Source organism: Leguminivora glycinivorella, chromosome 4 (assembly GCF_023078275.1).
Source record: "Leguminivora glycinivorella isolate SPB_JAAS2020 chromosome 4, LegGlyc_1.1, whole genome shotgun sequence".
NCBI lineage: Eukaryota > Metazoa > Arthropoda > Insecta > Lepidoptera > Tortricidae > Leguminivora > Leguminivora glycinivorella.
Window position 1 is genome coordinate 18,720,873 of NC_062974.1, and position 21,372 is coordinate 18,742,244.

Below are 21,372 nucleotides of genomic sequence, written 5' to 3' on the forward strand. Positions count from 1 at the left end.
GGGTCGGGCGGACAATGCGCACTTAACCAACTTTACAATCGCTTACGCTTCGCAAGCGTAGCTATAGCTCTCCCTATCGCTCTTCAGTAGTGGCGCGAGAGAGCCAGACTGCGTTTCAATTGCCATGTAGACGTAGCGTCAACGATTATCACTTCGGCTAGGCCGACAGCTGTCTTCTTACAAAACTTAGTCCTTGTCTTCTTGATAATGGAAAACTTGCCTTTGATTTTGTGAATGTAAAAACATTTTACGCGTATTTCGAATAACGTGATTTTTGCGTTTATAAGAAAGACGATACGAAAGTAGAAATAAAATAGGTATTGGGAGCATTAAATATACGTAAACACTTCAAATATGTAGTATGTGTTAATAATAATCTAACCACAAAATTATAATTTTGAAAAACCCCCGACCGCGACATAGCGACCGATTTTTATGAAACATGGCTAAGAACACTCCCGATTAAAAAAAAACTAAATCTAAATCGGTTCATCCGTTCGGGAGCTACGATACCATAGACAGACACACACACACAGACAGACAGACAGACACACAGACAGATAGACACGTCAAACTTATAACACCCCGTCGTTTTTGTGTCGGGGGTTAAAAATGATACAAAATTTTCATTATTCCGATAGTTATTTTAGCGAAGAGTCTGGAGCTGCTGGAAAAACTCTCGCTAGGTGCTTATGGAGAAAATATCATATTCGACGTTTGTGTAAAAAAAAACTTATTTTTTTGTTTTCCAGCCAGAAAGCGTCAAATTTCAGGCCTCTGCGCTAAAAAAAGTTACCGCTTCTCGACTTCGTGTAGCAAAAAAATAGTATAAGTACACACTTTAAACAGTAAAGAAGAAAACCTCAGATCACATGTAATGTAATAGGGAACTTGACTGTAGTTAAAATAAAATATTTTATACCATGCACGAAATAAAGCATCAGATAATTATAAGAAAAACATGGACAGAACTTATTTTTAAATCCAATTTCTATTTAATAAGTCAGGTAGAAATATATAAAGTAACTAAGTTGACCGTGACGTCAGTCAATTCGATTTCATATAGATTCCATATTAGCAAAACGTTCAAATTCGTTTTGACAGTTCTTAAAAAGAAGCTGATTTGACTAGGAGGCAAGTAGCCTATTGTCGCCCGAGGTGGAGACATTGCTTACTCGTAATCTATGTTATCTACTTTTAATACTATAAATGCACGCTGCGATTTGATTGAAGAAACGTCATATTTGACAGTGACATGTCAGATGCATATCATAGCCTATAACTAGAAGAGCAAGCAAAAAACATTCCACGAATCTTAACCTCATAAAGTTCAAGTCACTCCGATAGTTTCGTGATCATGTCACTGACAGGAAACTCGAATAGGTACCACTGACGATAGAAACATGAAATTTGGGATATCATTTATCATTTGACGATGATAGTGTAGCCAGTTTGTAGAAGGCTTAAGAATTTCGCCACTCCCATTTGGTGTCACTATAACCTTTGTGGATGCCGCAGAAGTCGACTGTGCGGTATGGGTTTAATTTTGATGGATCTATATCGGAATCCCTAAAGTTTTTTGAACTATTTTTACATTGCCTAATATTTGTTGGCATAATGATCATTTGGCCTAATTTAAATGTCCTAATATTGTTTCGCCTAACGCCGTTAAACCCACTTTTTTAGAAGCGATTCGGATTTGTGTGAGGTCACGGTTCTAACCTAACCTAAACCTACCTTTCTAACAGCGAATCGGTTCTGGGTAATGTCATTTTTGGGGCAAAATTTAAATTATGCCAAATGATCGTTAGGCTAAAAGAGCGTTAGGCATTTCATAATTCGGTCAAATGAGTTAGGCCAAGTGATTTTCGAACAAACGTTATTAGGGATTCCGAGGGAGACCCAATTTTGATGTGGGCGTTGGGCAAACACCCTGCAATATCATGATTTTATTTTCTTTCAACCCCTTAATAGGGAGGGAACTTGTCTGTTCTTAAAATATTTTATACCATGCACGAATAATTTCATTATACGAAAAACATGGGCAGTATTTATTTTTAAATCAAATTTCTATTTTATAAGTCGGATAGAAATATATAAACTAAATGAGTTGACTGCTGTGACGTCACTCAACACGATTTCAATATTAATTCAATTTTATCACACGATAATCACTAAGATGAGAATATTTCGTGGCACTTCATTCCTTCTATGTTTCTGTTATAACTTGTAATTTTTTTGTCAGTGTTTACGAATAAAAAAACTGTTCTATTATTTGTAGTGCTGTATTTGATTTGGTACACATCTGTGAATGCATATCAAATCCAAAATGGAAAATGGGTTGGGTTTGGGTGGGGTTGACATTTATAAACTTGTATATTGGTACGAATATTTATTAGGTATGCACCCAGGCAAACGAAGAGCCAGCCATAAAAGAAAACTTTGGAGTCAGTTTTACTCTTCCACCAGCCCACACTAATATTAAGTGTAAATGTTTTATCTGTCAAGAGATTCTGTTAAGAGATTTTGAATACGTAGTACAAAAACATTAAGTCGTCAGTTTGTTTTTCTTTTTTACAATAAGAGGCTGTAGCAAAGAAGTAGGTAGGTGTTATTATGATGTGGGCTAAGTGAACATTGATGGATATTTTTCCTACTACATACTAGCCTATGTAGGATGTAAAAGCCGTAATTTCGTTAAACTTTTTTTTACATGACGTTTTTTTCTGGTTTAGGTGTATCTTCTTGGTGAAGGACCTAAATCGAATGGAATAATAATAATTTGGATTTCTGTGTCCATTGTCAAACAACCACAATCCAGTCAAATGATGTGTGTAATATATGTAGTACATTGTGCAACAGGGGGAGGAAATTGAATATTACTAACGAGAGTAAGTTAAATCGCGACGGCTTGTCGGAGCGATTTAAAGACTCAAGTTAGTAATATTCATACTCCCCGAGTTACACACAATGTTTTTCATCACACTCGCAATGTAAAAAAATATGTAAATAGATGTAAAAAATTTAAGTACGGTACAAGAAATTTCATTATTCCCTTGCGAGAATGATTTTTCTATAACTCACGCTCCGCCTGCGTGCAATAAATAAATAAATAAATAAATAAATAAATATTATAGGACATTCTTACACAGATTGACTGAGGCCCACGGTAAGCTCAAGACGGCTTGTGTTGTGGTTACTCAGACAACGATATATATAATATATAAATACTTATATACATAGAAAACATCCATGACTCAGGAACAAATATCTGTGCTCATCACACAAATAAATGCCCTTACCGGGATTCGAACCCGGGACCGCGGCGTAGCAGGCAGGTTCACTACCGACTGCGCCAGACCGGCCGTCAATAGCACATTTAAAGAGCACATGAAACTGTACTGTACTGTTTAAGTGCCACTGTTGGCAAAATAAGGGGTTAAAAGGAAACGAAACAGTAACAGGTTGCCAGCCAATTGCCCACACTACAATGAAACCCATATCCCAAAGTCGGGAGCAATAGTTACTTGCTTTACACGGGGGCAAAGATGTTGTTTAACCGCACGTGCCAATATTGCTACCCGAGCAAGCGAAAGATTCCAATATTGAACCGCGAGTACCGGGAGTTGTTCAAAAAGTGGAATCTAGAGCGTTGCGAGGGCTTCAAGGCACGTAGATTAAATAAACTTTGCCACCGAGTGGAACACAAAATTTTTCACCACACCATCCACGAACAAAATACTGACTGACTAATAATAACATCAAACTAAATGAAATCCAGCAGCCTATTCAATGTTTATGATTCAAAATGTTTATTTGCAGGTTAATTCGACCAGTCAGCTCAAGGCATCAAGTTAAATTACTTTGCCCTCATGTGGATAAAATGCAATTTTGCTATCCGTTTTCGAATAGCAAAATTGATCTTTAACAGTTAGTGTGGTGAAAAAAATGTTTCCCCTCATTAGCTCGGAAACACGTGTTTTGTCCTTCAATACCAGCGGGTAAAAATGCATTTTATCCACTAGTGGATAAAGTAACTTGACCTTGAATATAGTCATTTTTCTGCTTTAAAATTGATAAAAGTGAGTGAATCTAGTGATGACGATGATTTACCACCTGTGGAACTACTGGAAGCAGTGATAAACGCGTTTTTTGCGTTGTAGTTTCCTCGCTATAGTGAGGGGAAAAGTTTTGTGTTACACTCGGGTGCAACTGTATTTTACTTCTCGTGTGTTAAAAAACTCGCAAGTTCTCGCTTCGCTCGTGGTTCAACTATAGAATCCTTTCACTTGCTCGTTTTTCAATTCCACACTCGGCGTTAAAATACAACTTTGCACCCTTGTATAACAAATAACTATTGTAAGCTTGCGCGTACTAAGTTTCGTAGATCCATGGCAGCTGAGGTCATCGGATTTCTGCGGCCTTGCGCGGTCGCCGACCAGGATGACACGCCGACCTGCGACATTTCGAGCACGAGCCTTGCAATCCGGAATACATAAAACAACAACATGCCAATTCAAACCTTAAACGTCTTCCAAAAGGCAGGATTTGTAGTAGCAGGAGGTTAAGAATGCCATTTTTTGCGTTGTAAGAAACTGGTCCAATGTTCTAATATAATAATATTAGAGCACGCTTGTTTTGATAATAAATAATATTGTTTTGTTATAAAAATTCCAATGTTCTTAATATTTGAAACTGTAAATCTTGTCATATAGGTAACTGCCCGCGTCTAAAAAAAAAAAAAATTAAGCTTTTAATTTGACTTATCAATGAAAAGAGAATTTATTGCTGGAGGTCAAATCATTAGTCAAAGTCACACCCACTTAATTGCATAGTGCTTCAGTAAGTTACATTTTGGTTATTTTATGATCAGCGATAATCCACACTAATATTATAAATGGGAAAGTGTGTATGTTTGTTTTTCACGGCAAAACGGAGCGACGAATTGACGTAATTTTATAATAAGTAGTGATAGTTGTAGGAATGGAGAGTGACGTAGGCTACTTTTTATCTCTTTCTAACCCCCCATTTCCCTAAAATGAGGGGTGGAAATCTGTATGGAGCATTTCGCAATTTTAGAATTTAACGCGAGCGATGCCGCGGGCAAATGCTAGTATGTTATAACGACTAAAGAAAGTAGATAGTAATTCCTTTTCATTTTCTGAATAGATTTTTATTTCTATTCCTTAAATTTAAGTGTTGGCATAGATTTCGTGATTGATGTCTTTACTTTCCAATCGGTTGAGTTTAATTATATCTCCGCTAACCCTTAATAATTATTAATTCAAATGTAAAAAGCTTATGAGTAGTATGATTGATAATTACATGTTGGTCAAATGGAACGTTAGGAGAGTAAATATTTAACAAGTGGACTAAGAGCCCAGAGTCGCCAGACTTTCCTCATTTTCTCAAGGATGAAACTTTGGGACAATTTGTAGAGTTCGTTTCGTATCGAAGTTTTATGTCTGCATATTACCGGCCCGTCGGCCATTTTTTGCTATAAGGTTTTTTTTTTTTAAAACACTCACTTTCCTTAAATTCTCAAGGCTAATTTTCCTATATGTAATAGAAAAGACTGTAAGTGTTTGATAATCATCATTTCCAGACCATTTCCGCCGGCTGTAACTTTTACCAGACGCTTGAAAGTCTCTTTAACTTACCCTAATTTCTCAGGCTACGGCCGGCGCAAATGGTTAGGACGTGATGATTATCAATTCCTAACAGTATTTTCTTACACATATATATAAATTAGCCTTGAGAATGTAAGGAAAGTAAGTGTATTTAAAAAAACCTAATAGCAAAAAAATGCCCGACGGGCCGAACTAAGTAATATGCAGACATTAAACGTCGATAAGAACTCTAGTCCTTCCTTGAGAATTTGAGGAAGGTCTGGCGGCTCGGGGTGGCTAGCCGAATGGCACAAACGCTCACGAAACGCTCACGAAACGAAGCGCTAGTAGATATCTATCTCTATCGCGCTTGCGTATTGGCGCGACAGAGCCAGCGGCGTATCGCTTTCGTTTGGCGTCGGAGAAATGCCATTCGGCTACGGGGCCTGGGTGGCTAGCCGAATGGCACAATCGCTCACGAAACGCTCACGAAACGAAGCGCTAGTAGATATCTATCTCTATCGCGCTTGCGTATTGGCGCGACAGAGCCAGCGGCGTATCGCTTTCGTTTGGCGTCGGAGAAATGCCATTCGGCTACGGGGCCTGGGCTCTTTGTCCAAAAGTCCGTCGTCATTACAATAAATCGGTACTTTTTTTGAAAAGCACTTGAATATTGTTATTGATGATTCTATTAGTGGTATAAAATGAGTGAGCATTAATATTGTCATTCAAAATGGGTGAATATTGTTCTTCTTGACACTGATAGCGAATTCACACCGTTACATGCTTAAGTGTGAGTTGTTACGAGGACTCTTGTGTCCGCCTACTTATTCACGGTTTTGGTTCGTTTTCTCTGAGAGGATGTTAAATGTTTAATATTTAGTTTTGAGGACTTGATGATTGTTCAAAATGTAATAGGAATAAAGTCTTAATGATGAATTGTACTTACCAAACTCTCTCTCAAGAGTCTTAAGTGTAATAAAATTGTTACAGGTCTCTAAATATGATTTTAGTGCAAGTTTCATAGTTTACCTAAAAAATGCATGAGTTAATTTGTGGTTGATGCAACTGGCATTAAGTACCTATGTTTTATACCAGGTTATTTCTACTGACGTTGACGTTGGTTGTTGACGACCGGTCTGGCCTAGGGCGTAGTGACCCTGCCGGCTAAGCCGCGGTCCCGGGTTCGAATCCCGGTAAGGGCATTTATTTGTGTGATGAGCACAGATATTTGTTCCTGAGTCATGGATATTTTCTATGTATATAATTGTATGTAATATTTGTGTATTATACATATCGTTGTCTGGGTACCCACAACACAAGCATTCTTGTTCTTACCGTGGGGCTCACCTGTCAATCTGTGTAACAATGTTCTACAATATTTATTTATTTATTTACTTACCCGTGGTTAAGTATCTTTCACAGTTAAGAAATAAAAAAATTAAATGACTGTAAAGTCTTATGTCTTACATAACACCCACGCTACACCTGAACTCATAAAATAACTGAGTTTATCAGTTAGTACTACTTGTCCTTTCACTTTTTGTCTCTCAAAAGAATTTACCTACATAACAAGGCTCATCTTTTATGTTTGTTTCGTCTCAGAAGTCTATATTTAGCAGAAAGGAAGTATTTAAGTGGGTATTTTTTGCACACACATCATGAAGAGCTTAGCCAGACTTAAAGCCCTAGTTTTACAAGAGCGGCAGATATATGAAACAGATGATTATTAGCACAGGCCCGGTTTCTTTACATATTTCTTCACCCAAAACGAATAGCAAATATATTGGCATTTTATAGATAAGTTCCGAAAAACTAATTGGCACGATCGGACGTATGAACCCGTGACCTTCGCATTGATAGTCGGACGCTAGGCTACTAGCGCTTCAAACAATAGCCATCACCTTAATCTTGCTTTTATCACATCGCCCTTAAACTCTTACAACACATTACGGCTCATCGTATTTCACCTGCACCGTTTTTCTTCAGCTTGGCGCCATAGCGATACCGTTTAACAGGCGCTGGCGCCGTTCTCGATAACTGAATCGATGTAGACCATTACCAAAAACAGGAATACGTAAGAATGCGAGGAATGTACCAGATATTAATTGTATGGCGGATGTTGTGTCGCGAACTTTATCTGTTTCGGTCAAAACAACTGAACTGCTTAATATTCTGTGGGGACATACGATTTTTGGGCCTAGGGAGAACGCTGGCGTCATACGAAGGCGCCGGCGCGGAACGCGGCGCGTGCGCATAAGACGAAAAAGGACGACCCGTGCGAAATCGCCTTTTCGTACAAATGTAGTATTACCTACTCATTTTCCTCCTTGGGTAGGTCTATACATTTATCTGGGTATATAATAATTATTCTTCTTCTTCTCTTCTTCTCAGCATATTTTCGTCCACTGCTGAACATAATATTATGCCTCTTTCATGGATTTCCATTCTGTTCTATAAGCGGCGGTTCTGTGCCAAGTCGGCCATGCCACCTTTTTGATAATAATAATTATAACGTTTTAATACAATTTTATGAATGTCAACCGCAGCTATGCTCATGCCCCTGCGATTCTTTTTTCACATTTTTAATCATTTTTGCATTTGATACGAAATTAGTCATCATCACCATAAAGTGGGATTATGTCTTCCTTGGTATTTTTCTTTAACAGCCTCCACACACAGACTTGACACGACGTTCTTTTTTTTAAGTTGGTCCATGTGTTTACCTTTCTTTGCTTTCATCTTTTTCGCCTACCCTCTAATTTCCCTTCTATGATGGTCTTGATAAATACATGTGATTCCTGTACATGGGATTCACCGTGTCGTTACATGTGATTCATTATATTATTATTTCTTTTTCTATTTTCAACAATATCTGGAAGAAAAAGCACACCAAGTTTGTATGGAAACCTGGTTTCGTCTTAAATATCACTTTGAAAGCCGTGTTACATGAGCGCAGCGGACTGTTGCAATTCGGTGGGTTTGAGCGAAAATGTTACGGCGTGGGTAGATGCATGCGAAACGGGACGAATAGTTAGTGGGTCACTAACCCCAACACCTTACCATGTTTATCAGTCATAACTCTCCCATTTCCATGCTCTTTCTAATTTTAGCTGGAGTCGAAAGCTGATAAGTAATGATTTATTTGAGGACCAAGAGCCGGCACATAAATCTATGAAAAAAAATCAGTAGGGGGCTAGTCGATGCAATAGGTGCTTATAATATGTAGTGGCTACGTTTGTGTAGTGCAGTGCACTGCAGTTCAATTCACGAACAATACAAATTCTAGCCCAGCCCTTATAAATTGACCTGTATTTACTTATGCAGACACGCCCTTCCCAGTGGCCTCTAAATAACGGCGCACATACACTGTTTGCGCCATAACGCTGTAGCTACAATCTGGCCGTATGCGCCGTAACCGCGGCTTGTCTGTGGCCGCCCTTAGCCGCCACGCTTGCCACCTACACCGCCCAAATATAGGGAGATTCATGATCAACCTTAAGGCAAACCTTTAAAAATACATTTGAACGGCAATGGCAGTTTCAGTAAGTTGGTTAGTCATTTCACTTTATCTCGCAAGTGGATAAAAAATAAGTAACATTTTTGGTGTTTGTACAGTCAGACTTGAATGCACTGTGACAGTCAAAGCACCAAACATATCGTAACACACCTTTGATTAAATGACTAGGTATAAATGAATAAAAAATAAAATAAACATCATTTGTTGCAGAAAACAGGTTCCCTAATATGGTTAGTAGCTTTAGAACTTATAACTATGTTAGATTAATTTAGTAAAAATAAAATAAAAAATAAAAATAAAAATGAAATAACACACAAACACAGCAAAAGGGAGTGTACAAGTTTCTAATGGGTTGGCAACGCGCATGTGACACTCCTTGAGTTGCAGGCGTCCATAGGTTACGGTGAGCGCTTTCTATCAGGCGGCCGTATGCTTGTTTGCCACCGACGTCGTATAAAAAAAATGTACCAAGAGTCTAAAATAGCTATGTTAAGGATTTTCATTTATAAGAATCCTTTTAATTATAATCCTTATTTTTTATCCTTTTTATTTGAATCCATAAAAGTAAACATATATGTTCCGATATATTTGCGCTTTGGCTGTCACAGTATAAATAATAGTTATTTGTTATACAAGGGGGGCAAAGTTGTATTTTAACGCCGAGTGTGGAATTGAAAAACGAGCAAGTGAAAGGATTCTATAGTTGAACCACGAGCGAAGCGAGTAGTAAAATACATTTGCGAAAAGAGAAGTAAAATACATTTGCACCCGAGTGTAACACAAAACTTTTCCCCTCACTATAGCGAGGAAACTAAGCAAAAAATGCGTTTATCACTGCTTCCAGTAGTTCCACAGGTGGTAAATCATCTTTATTACTAGATTCATCTACTTTTATCAATTTTAAAGCAGTTAATTTGACTTTATTCAAGGTCAAATTACTTTACCCACTAGTGGATAAAATGCGTTTTTACCCGCTGGTATTAAAGGACAAAACACGTGTTTCCGAGGTAGTGAGGGGAAAAACATATTTCACACGCTTACACGTGTTTAGGAAATATTTGTGAACTATTTGTTTATTGGGCTTCTTTAACATTTACGCATCGTCACATCATATGTCTCGATAAACAAGTATTATTGTTATAGTATGCAGATTATGGTCTGGCGACACTTATAATTTATACAGAGGACTATAAAAATACTCGCGTGTTGTTATGTTTTTAGAGCAAACATTCCTTTACGTATTTAGATATGATAATAACATTTAGTAACGAATAACATAATCTATTAAAAGTAGGTATACCATAGTAGGTATATTATGGTTTTTATCACCATCTCCAACAGCATGCATTCTTAAATGAAAGCTCAATAATTATACATATTTACTATAAAACATAGACTTACAAACTAAATGGCCGGGGATATAAAAACTTATGAGCAAAAGATATGAATAACGAGCTAAGTAAATAAGCGGTGTGTTAAAAAACGTGAAAATATAACCGTAAAACAAAACATAACCCAAAAGGTCAATGTAATGTGCAGCGACTAGCAATAGATCAAAGTAATTTTTCCAGCCTAGTCGTAAAATTCGTTGCCAATGAATTCCGTCTTCCAGAAATTAATGAAAAGTTCGTTCAAATTTCTAAGTTTTGTATTAAGTTACGGCTTTCCTTTATAACCATTCTTATACCCTTGTGAACATTGACACTCGACGGGTAATGTTCAACTCCATACGGTAATGTAATAAAAAAGTATAATTTGAGATAAAAGTGTAAACAAAATAGGCAAGTAGTTTGTAAGCCTTTGAGTATTGTGATAAGAAGTAAAATTATTTCATGAACCTCTTGCTGCCCAAGAAAAAAAAACGCAACTTCAGCTAAACGTCCTATGTGCAATATATTCAGCCATCATCTTTTAAAGTCGTAAACACCCACAGCTTTCAACCATTTTTTTTATGAAAACGTCAAGATTTCTGGGTATATGTGAGTAAAAATAAATTAAATTCTAACTTGGAATTCTGTTTTAACTATAAAACTCCCGTGAGACTCATACATATTTAAAAATATTTTAAGCGGGTTACTCACGTATTAAGTTGGAATTCTGTGTTCATTTAACTAAATATTGGGCGTTTCTTTGAAAGTATAAAAAAAAATTATGGAGCATTTATGAAATTTTAAAGCATTTTTTTGTGAGACAGCCTCTGATTATCAATTATTTCTTAAATAACATAAGTCGAACAAAAACTTACCTACAAAAAAAAACTTATCGGTAATAAATTGGGTCAAACGATCTCATCGAACAAGCTCACAATTACAATATACAAGTTGTTAATTACCGTCATATTAACGTCAAGGAAGTACATCGTGAGCACGCAAAATGTCGCAGGACGAATGAAAAACATTACTTGACAAAAACGACCTTTTTAAAAATAATACGTTTCGCTCGCGATTATCTCTCATTGTTGGTTTCTTTGCACTGTCACCGAATCGCATTAAGTCTTATACGGGAGGGTAAAGGGCGCTCGTGACGTTTATTTGCTATTTAAATACAATAGCGGTGTGGTGTGACCTTTTGGTTGAGGTCCCGGATTTGATTCCCAGTTTAACTTCATTTAAGAAAGTTGATTTATATTGGCTAAAGCTTTAGATGACTAAGATCCTATTTGAAGATTCGGGTGTCTACACAAAACACAAAATTTACAGCATCCACAAAATGTAGGTACCTATATTCGCAGGGGATCATCCAGGTTCCCATTTCGAAGGTTCCCCAGCAAACTGCAGAATGCGACAGAAGAACCGACGTTTCTGCGGGTTGTATCGTCTAAATAGTATTTAATTAAAATTCGTATACATACTCTAAGGTATTTGTAATATGGGCCTTGTTGTTATATGATCGTATACAATGTGCGGAAGGTAATATTGCAAACGAGAGTAAATTAAATCACGACGCCGCGATTTAAAGACTCATGTTTGCAATATTCTTACGCCTTGAGTATACACGATGATTTTCATCACACTTAGATACACACAAAAAATTACTAAAAAGATTTTTTTATAATTAAACTCCCTCGGAAGAAAAATTTTTCTACAAATCCCGCTACACGCCTGCGTGAATTTACCTACTGAGCGTTCACTCACTCATTAAAAGGAACACATTCAAATCCAGGATCTCTAATGCAGCTTGCTTATCAGTCACACAGCCGTCGCCAATCAGCCGACGGCCGGGCCTTGATTAAAAGATTTACCTGACACATTTGTTTCTCTCTATCCAGATACTGCGAACTAATGAAAGGTGTTGGATACAGAAAAATGGAAAAAAGAGGCAATGATTCCCAAACCTGTTACGCGTTCTTGCTTTTATATGTTTTTGTCATTGGAGTCAATGGCCGTAGGGCAACAAGTATTCAAAGCAGTTCTGTTTTTTATTACTTGATTTCGGCTTCATTTACAAGCACTACACGATTTTTTTTAGATAATTATTTTTTAATATTAGCCTGTCATGTTTGTTCAACATACCTATTTATAATAGGTACTTATCACTAATTATCTGCTTAAATGTAATAAGTAAACAAATAACAAAATAATTACACGTATCGTTACACAATACACAAATTCTATAGTAATCCAACTGCTATTGAAAAACGATTATGTACTGGCATTAAAATTCTTTACTAAGGTCGTCAGTATTGTGATCTACGGATTACTAACATTGAAGTTATAGGAAGAGTTTTAGGTTCTGTGACCTCGATCAGGTGTTCCGTTTTGAGCAGGTCATGTCATTATTGTATATCATAAGTATCATAACATTTACAACTCACGCCCATATTGATAGGTGCAAAATGTCGACCGAGATACAATCAACTTATTGTTAGCTACATACATAATATCCAAGAATCAAGGGCTTTGTAATATCTCGAGGCATTTATGTATTAGAAATTTGAGTAGGTAAGATTTAGAAAGTTGAGTAGGTAAGTGTGTGCTGTGTACAAAATACACATTTTTGATAAGCAGACTATAAAAGAAGTTTAGGTACATGAGATTTAATTATGACTTCCTTTATTCATCTTTCCTCTTAAGTTAGGCTGTTTATAATATGAATATAAAAGTAAAATACAAAAACACATACAAAACAATATAAAAAACATATAAACACATTATAAAAAACCTAACCTAGGGTGCCGCCAGCAGCGGGGCAGGGCCCAAGCTGCCGGTGGTTAGGGCTGCAGAGAGAGGTACCGTCGGACTATCCGCGCTGTGTCCAAGATCACCGCCTTCTGCATCTGGCCCTTGATCCAGTCACCTAGCGAGAGTCTCTTAAGATGTTGGTCGAGACTCTTAATGAAAATTATTATTATTGTATTCGTTGCACAATCAAATTTTTTATTAATAACATGTCAACGATTTTTTAAAATTACGGATACAAATCCTGAAGCAAATATTTCGTTAACAGTAGGTAAGCATAACTAAAATGTTCCTAGTTTTAAAAGTTATATAATAATTATATCCTTATTATAGCAGGTGAATTAGAGAATATTTTTTTAGGGATATTATTTACGCCTACAATTATTGGAGATGGAAAATATGTAAGTAGGTAGCGGACAAAAAACTCATACCCAAAAGATGAATAATTGAATTTCAGCTTTAGTATTACTGAATCAAATACCATAATACATAGTTAAGGGATGAAAAAATGAGGTTTACAAACTATTTTAATGATATTAACAGGTATTTCCTAATCTCGCCTTTTATATATTTAATTTATTCGTAGCTCCGCGTTTAATGTGCCTTACTTTATTTAGCTGAAGTAGCTGTAGCAAATTGACGGTTTGACTTTAAACGCATTTTTTTACGGCGGAGGCGGGCATTCTCGAGGACGGCGTGAAGGTCGCATTCCGGTGGGTCAACATTTGTGACGTTTTACAAGAAAAGGTGCCTTTTTTACAGTCAGTAAACGAGCAGAAAAGTCGCCTGAGCGGAAGCGGTCATCGTCACTTTTGGACGTTTTAGAATACATTTTAATCTAGCTCTTAAATCATTCAATCATTTAATAATAAAAGAACAAAACATTTATTCATATTACGTACAAAAAAAAAACACATACAAAACAATATAAAACATAATTAACGACCGGTCTGGCCTAAGCGCGTAGTGACCCTGCCTGCTACGCCGCGGTCCCGGGTTCGAATCCCGGTAAGGGCATTTATTTGTGTGATGAGCACAGATATTTCTTCCTGAGTCATGGTTGTTTTCTATGTATATAAGTATTTGTATATTATGTATATCGTTGTCTGAGTACCCACAACACAAGCCTTCTTGAGCTTACCGTATCTATGTAAGAATGTCCTATAATATTTATTTTATTATAAACACATTATAAAAAACCTAACCTAGGGTACCGCCAGCAGCGGAGCAGGAGGCACAAGCTGCCGATGGTTAGGGCTGCAGTGAGAGGAGCCGCCGGACTATTCCCGCTGTGTCCAAGACCACTGCATTCTGCACCTATCCAACCACCTAGTGAGAGTCTCTCAAGATGGCCGAGACTCTTCGCTATGAGACCGTTCGCTGAAACGAAATTATGAATTATTTATAGTAAGTAAACGTTTGGGACACGTGACGTGACGTTGGGCGACATTTACGCTATTGAGTAAGCTCATGGTACTCATTAGAGCTCATTTAGACGGCGAACTAGTTTGCATTTTATTTTAGCTACATTACGGACAGGTAAGATTACTTACTATTCAGCATACCAATCAAATACCGCAATTTAGTTGGACCCTTAGTAAGTGCCGTCTTCGGGTACCTTTTTTCGTGGGCGGTTAACGTAAATTTGAAACCTTTTTTGTCTTAAGAATTTTACACAAAATTAGGTGTTAGGTAAAAGCCCGCACGAATCAACCGTTTATTTGCTATGCTTCTCGTCAGATACTGTGTGCAATGTGTAAAGTTTTATTAAATACAGTTTTGATAATAGTCAGTGTCAAAGGTGACGTCTTTATTCGAAGAAATGTCATTTTGAACACCACTGACACGGTAACATGTCTGAAACATATTGGGTTGGCACAAAAGTAATGAGACACTTGGTTTACGTTTTATATTTATTATTATTATTACAATACAAAAAGCTTAGTCGATGATGTAATCACCATTAGCATCTATGACTTCTTGCCAACGATCCGGCAAAGTTTGGATGCCTTTCGCGCAGAACTCTGATGGCTGTGCCTCGAAAAAGTTGTTCAACTCCACCTGTACATCATGGAAATCATTGAATTGATTTCCCCGCAAATGTCGTTTCAGGGCTCTAAACAAATGAAAGTCTGTGATGGTGCGAGGTCTGGAGAATAAGGTGGGTGGGGTATCGTCTCCCAGCCCAAGTTCTGCAGCTGTTGGCGAACGGTAGATGCGACATGACGTCGAGCGTTATCATGTAGTAAAATTACAGTGGCTCGTCTTCGTCGTTTTTAGGGTTCCGTAGTCAACTAGGAACCCTTATAGTTTCGCTATGTCTGTCTGTCCGTCCGTCCGTCCGTCCGTCCGCGGATAATCTCAGTAACCGTAAGCACTAGAAAGCTGAAATTTGGTACCAATATGTATATCAATCACGCCAACAAAGTGCAAAAATAAAAAATGGAAAAAAATGTTTTATTAGGGTACCCCCCCTACATGTAAAGTGGGGGCTGATATTTTTTTTTCATTCCAACCCCAACGTGTGATATATTGTTGGATAAGTATTGAAAAATGAATAAGGGTTTGCTAAGATTGTTTTTTGATAATATTAATATTTTCGGAAATAATCGCTCTTAATGGAAAAAAAAGTGCGTCCCCCCCCTCTAACATTTGAGCCATATGTTTAAAAAATATGAAAAAAATCACAAAAGTAGAACTTTATAAATACTTTCTAGTAAAATTGTTTTGAACTTGATAGGTTCAGTAGTTTTTGAAAAAAATACGGAAAACTACGGAACCCTACACTGAGCGTGGCCCGACACGCTCTTGGCCGGTTTTTTCTTGATAGCAGAAGATAGTTCGGTGAGCTGTGTTGAATATTTGTTAGCGTTTACAGTTTCATTGTGTAATAGTTCATGAAACAGCATGCCTTGCGAGTCCCAGAAACAACAAAGCAAAACTTTTAAGCGGTTCTTTTGACTCAGCTTCGGTTGAGTTGGTGGCGTTTCTTCTCGAGGCAGCCAAAAAGCACGACGTGTATCGTTCTCACAATAAATCCATGATTCATCTCCCGTAGCCAGATCAGTCAAAAACTCTTTACGTCGGGGTCGCAGCAAAAGTGATTGACAGATGGCGACACGGACTGCACGACTGGCGTCGGTAAGGATGTGCGGTACCCATCGAGCCAAAACTTTTCGATACCCAAGCTCATACAGATGGTATTCCACAGCGTGGTGACTGCAGTTAAGTGCTTCCGCTAATTCACGAGTAGTAGCATCAGGATTCGACTGTAGTTCGCGGCGTAAATCGTCATCATTGAATGCAGGTGGTCGCCCTGAGCGTGACTGACTTTCAAGGCTCCTGTCTCCTGATTTAAAACGGTCAAACCATCTGGACACCGTGGCATGGCTTGTACTTCCAGCGCCCAATGCAGTGTTGATATTGTCAGCCGCAGCCCGCGCACTGTGGCCTAACAAGTACTCGTATAAGTAAAGTGTTCGAACTTGTCGCTCGTCCATTTTATTTCAATCTAACTAAACCAATCACGAGGGCGGCTTTATATACCCTCACATTAGAAGTACCTAGAATGTTCTACAACATACTGAAGTAACACAACTCATAATTTACAATAAAACTTGCGTACAATTATAAAATAAATAAAAAAAAAACAATTATTACTACATATATAAAAAAGAAGGTAGGATACCTAGAGGAACCCGTTCCGGGCCATGCCGGGTCCAAAGGTCCCCATCACGCTAGCAGCGTTACCCCGCTGTATGGCGATGGAGACCTGTTGGACAAGCCATGACTCGGAACGGGGATCTTTGTTTTCTCCCTGAGGCGCTTTCCGATCTCTCGGAAGAGTTCACGCGCCTCCCTTCCCCAGGGCCCGGCTGTCTCAACCGCGAAGGGCACGAAGTCATAAGTGGCTTCCAAGGCAGAGTACTTCAGGCGTTTGTTTTTGGCAGCAGTCTCTGCTGCTGAGCCTGCCGTCTTAACTGTGTGTCTGATATGGGATGCAGCAAATGTACTCACACACGTTGCATCCCATATAAGACACCGCCCTCTCTGCCAAGGAACCAGCGTCAGCCCGTCGGGACGTTTGCCATCGGTTCGAGACAAACCTGGCGGTTCCAGGAGGCACGGAACACTTACCGAGAGCATCGCACGACGAATTATTTCGTTTATCGAGTGGTGCCTGGGGAAACGACCGGCGCAACGTAGGCAGCTGAGTCCGTGGTGGCCGTTCTCCTCAACTGACGCCCCACAAATGCATCGGTGAACATTGCACACCTTGCTCCCTAGCCTTAAGGCCACTGCGATTCTTAGGGAATCGTTGTCCAGCAGTGTCCCCAGTTGAGGAGAAGGCAAGGCATGCAGCCACGCACCCGACTCAGGCTTGGAAATCGCCTTGAGTCGCGCTAGATCGTATCCCGAGGCACCAGCCTGTAGGTTAGTTTGACGGAGCCTGCACAGGATATCGTCCCAGCCCCTCTGAACAGCCGGGTTTTCCGGCCGGTCGTTGGAAGGGCATAATGTGGCCCATTTGGCTAAAGCATCGGATGCGAATGGTATACAGGTGTCGGCGCTATCTATAGCTAGTATACGTGAGACGAGATTAGCTGAACCGAATGCTGAAGCCAAAAAGGCCACCAGGCCGATATCCTGGACTCGACGAACACCTAGACCACCGTAACGCACGGGTAAACTTGCCTGAAGCCACTGATCTCCGCTCAAGCTTACGTTCAGCACTGATTCCAGGATGAGTTTTAGAGTGTCGTCGTAGTGTTGTAGGTCTTGTATATATAGCCAGGTTGGGGATGTTCGAAGGGTGTAGGTAGTGCGAGGTACTGAGAAACAGTTCCGCAGAAGAATGAGAGAGACGTGTCTCGACAGGTGATTCAGATGCTCACGTACCCCCGCGAGTGCCTGCCTTTTACTTTGTAATACAGAGCTGACACCCTCGGAAAATATGGGAGCACCTAAGAGTTGGAAAGAGGATTTATCAATCTGTCTCAATCCCGGCAGAACTGTTTCCAGATTGGTGAGTGTTTCGGGAGTTACATTACCGCAGGCGAACAATTCACATTTTGTAGAATTTATTTCTAATCCTATTGTTTTTAAGGCCGGTAATAGAGTTTTTAAGTTTTCAATTACAACTTCTGGGCTGCCCCCGATGACACCATCATCAAGGTACCATACGTTCAATGGCGCGCTTACTGCGGAAATAATTTTGTGTATGGCCAAACAGAATAAAAGAGGTCCTAAGGGGTCGCCTTGTTGAGCGCCGACTTGTGACTGGATGAGGTTACCCGAGTAGAAGAGATTACTCGGCAAGGCGTAGCATTGGTAGATAAAGGGATAAAGGAGTGGAATTTGATCTAGGACTTCATTCAGAATTGTGTCTCTCTCTACACTGTTAAATGCGTTTTTTATATCTATCTTGATGATGATGTCATGAGAACTATTATGTTCTGTTGCGAAGTGGCGCGTGGCATGTATTGCCGCTTCGCAACCCAGAATTGTGCCGAACCCCAACTGTCGGGGCTGCAAGAAGCAAGCCATGCTTTCTCTGACTGCTCGACAACACAGTTTAGCCGTGAGGCGTCGAAAAATACTACCAACCGCAATTGGCCTGATTCCGCCGTCTTTTTTAGATAGGGCACAAAGGGAGGCCCCATAAAGAAATGGTCTTACTTCCAGGTTTAGCATACCTTTCAGTAAGAAATTGCATAATTTGGCTAGGGAATCCAACAAACGGGGACCGTTGTTACCTGCGGCAGGTGAAATCAGTTCTTTGAGATGCTGGGGTCGCAACCCATCGGGACCAGAGGCAGACCCATTATAGATAGATGCGATTGCCGCGGCTACGTTTGAAGGCGTTACGGTCAGAAACGGGCTTGTAATGCAAGGCTCAGGTGGCAAAACTACTAACCTAGATGGAGGCGGGTGCTTCTGTTTCAAAGCAAGTAGTGTATTCTCATTAGAAGGAGCAAGGGCGGAGTCTGACAGAAGCAGTCGAACAGCTCCCCTCAAATCGCCGTCATGCACTTTAGTCTCGATGGTGCGATATAAAGAGGTAGGTTTGGTTGTGGTTTGCGTGGATGGAAAGTACTGATTAATTGTATTAATGTTACTTTTTACTTTATATGTAAGAGAGTGGCGATCAGTGGCATCTGGCAACTTTAAGGCTGTGTATGAGAACGACAGTAGGTCAATCCAGTCGTCAACGCTATTCGTGTGTAAACAATTGTCGATAATCGAGCAAAGCTTCTCAGCAGCGAGGCAGCGGGCTCCTTTGGGGATGTGTCTCAGCACTGGAACACTGGATTTGAGCCGAGGCAGGTCACTCAGCCGGTATCTTGCCTGCGGTGTGTTGCTCAAGTTTCCGGCTTGGATAGAATTGGTATTGGTATCAGAAATGCTGTGGTTGGTGCCGTGTATGAGTCTTAAATGGGCGTTGAGTCCTCTCTGTCCCTTAAACATGCGACTCTGAGGGCAAAGGGGACAAAGCGTTGAATTATCCTGGCTGGGCGGAGCGGGCCGACCCGTAGGCCCAGGGCATACGGGCTGTGGTGGCAAAACTTGTCGCGATGATGATAATGGTGGCGGAGGCGGCGGTTGGGGTGGCGGAGGCGGCGGCGGCGGGGACAGCGGCTGTGGCTGCGGGGATGGTGGCAGCACCGATGGCAGCGACGGTGACGGGGTCCGCGGTAGCAAGGAAAGGGGCAGGAACAGCAGCGGCGATCCGCGTTCATCGCAAGAATCATCTGTGTCGGTTGCTGATGCAAATTCATCGTTGGAAGAAGAATTCCCACGGAGAGTGTTGGGCGCAACGGGCCGAGGTGAAGGTCGTATATTTATCCCAGCTTTACTACGCAATCTCGTAAGCATATCTATTTTTGGTGGTATTGTTTACAGTTGATAGTATAAAACGCCGTCTGACAGGAATCTCTCATACTGAGATGTATTTTGAGCGCTGCTAGGCAGAGCTCGGTTTAAAATGAAAACTCACAATATTTAAGGGCTGAAAAGGAAACTTCACTATTATTAAATTTAGGTTTTTGCGCTAAAATGGGTAAGAAAGTAAATATTTTGATAAATTTTTTTCTCTTGACACGTCTGTCACGTCACGTCAGTATTACTTAAATGCTATTTAAATAAACAGACACTTAATAATTATGAGCGAAGTATATATTTGACGCCATTAACATTCTTATAATGATAACATATGACTTGCAAATTAAAATAAATCTAAATCGCTAGAATGAGATACTGACCTAGGAATCTGTGCCTAAGATCGTACGTCATATTCAGCGGGTATTTTTCAGGCAATTCAGATGGTAAGGTGTCGGCGTATGCTTACAAACTCGTTGACAGCCTGCAATTAATTATGCTATTGCATAGTGTGACGGTAGGTAGCTCCATGATTATTATAACTCTTATTAGTCAGTCCGTACGTTAAGTAACAGCTAACTTATACTACAAACAATTTTATCGTCGTGCTGGATTGGATGTGACCTCAATTACCTAGTCCGCAATTTATCTAAACTAAAAATATAAACATAAAACATATTTATTCAACTTTACAAATTCATATACACACAATATTAAAATAATACTAAGTACAACAATATTAAAATAACATGCGAGTTTGTCTAAACGAGACTCACTCAAGAGTTGTCATTTTAAGATAGGTGCATACTATGATGTACATTGTTGTTGTCATTGTTTTGTTAAAAAATAATAAAATTTCAATTTTAGTTTCTTAATGAACCTGATGATTCAGTTGATGTTGAGCCTTTGTGGTGACGGGTTAAGAATTTCACCACCCCCTTTCTTCCCGTGGGTGTCGTAGAAGGCGACTATGGGAGATTTAGAGCACATCCGTCAGTTTACTCTTTGGTCAGAAGCAGTTTTTTTTAGAATTTTAGTACAGTTTTGTCAGGAATGACTTATGCGGAGAACCTCTTACACGCCCTATTCGTCAGATTCCGCTTACGTCAGTTGTTTATTTGAGATCGAAATGAAATTAGAACAAGTTCGTCATTTTCCTCCTTCGTCAGAAGCAGTTATTTTTATC

The 21,372-nt window shown here is 39.4% G+C and overlaps 1 protein-coding gene across 1 annotated transcript in view; it reads right to left on the reverse strand.

Annotated features, from left to right (window-relative positions):
* Window positions 1–4,465, reverse strand: part of LOC125225236 (serine protease inhibitor swm-1-like) — an 86,015-nt gene extending 81,550 nt beyond the window's left edge. Inside the window, exon 1 of the mRNA XM_048128845.1 lies at window positions 4,376–4,465. Within this exon, the coding sequence (XP_047984802.1) occupies window positions 4,376–4,465 (90 nt within the window). The remainder of the gene's footprint in view (window positions 1–4,375) is intronic.
* Between the last annotated feature and the right edge of the window lie 16,907 nt (window positions 4,466–21,372).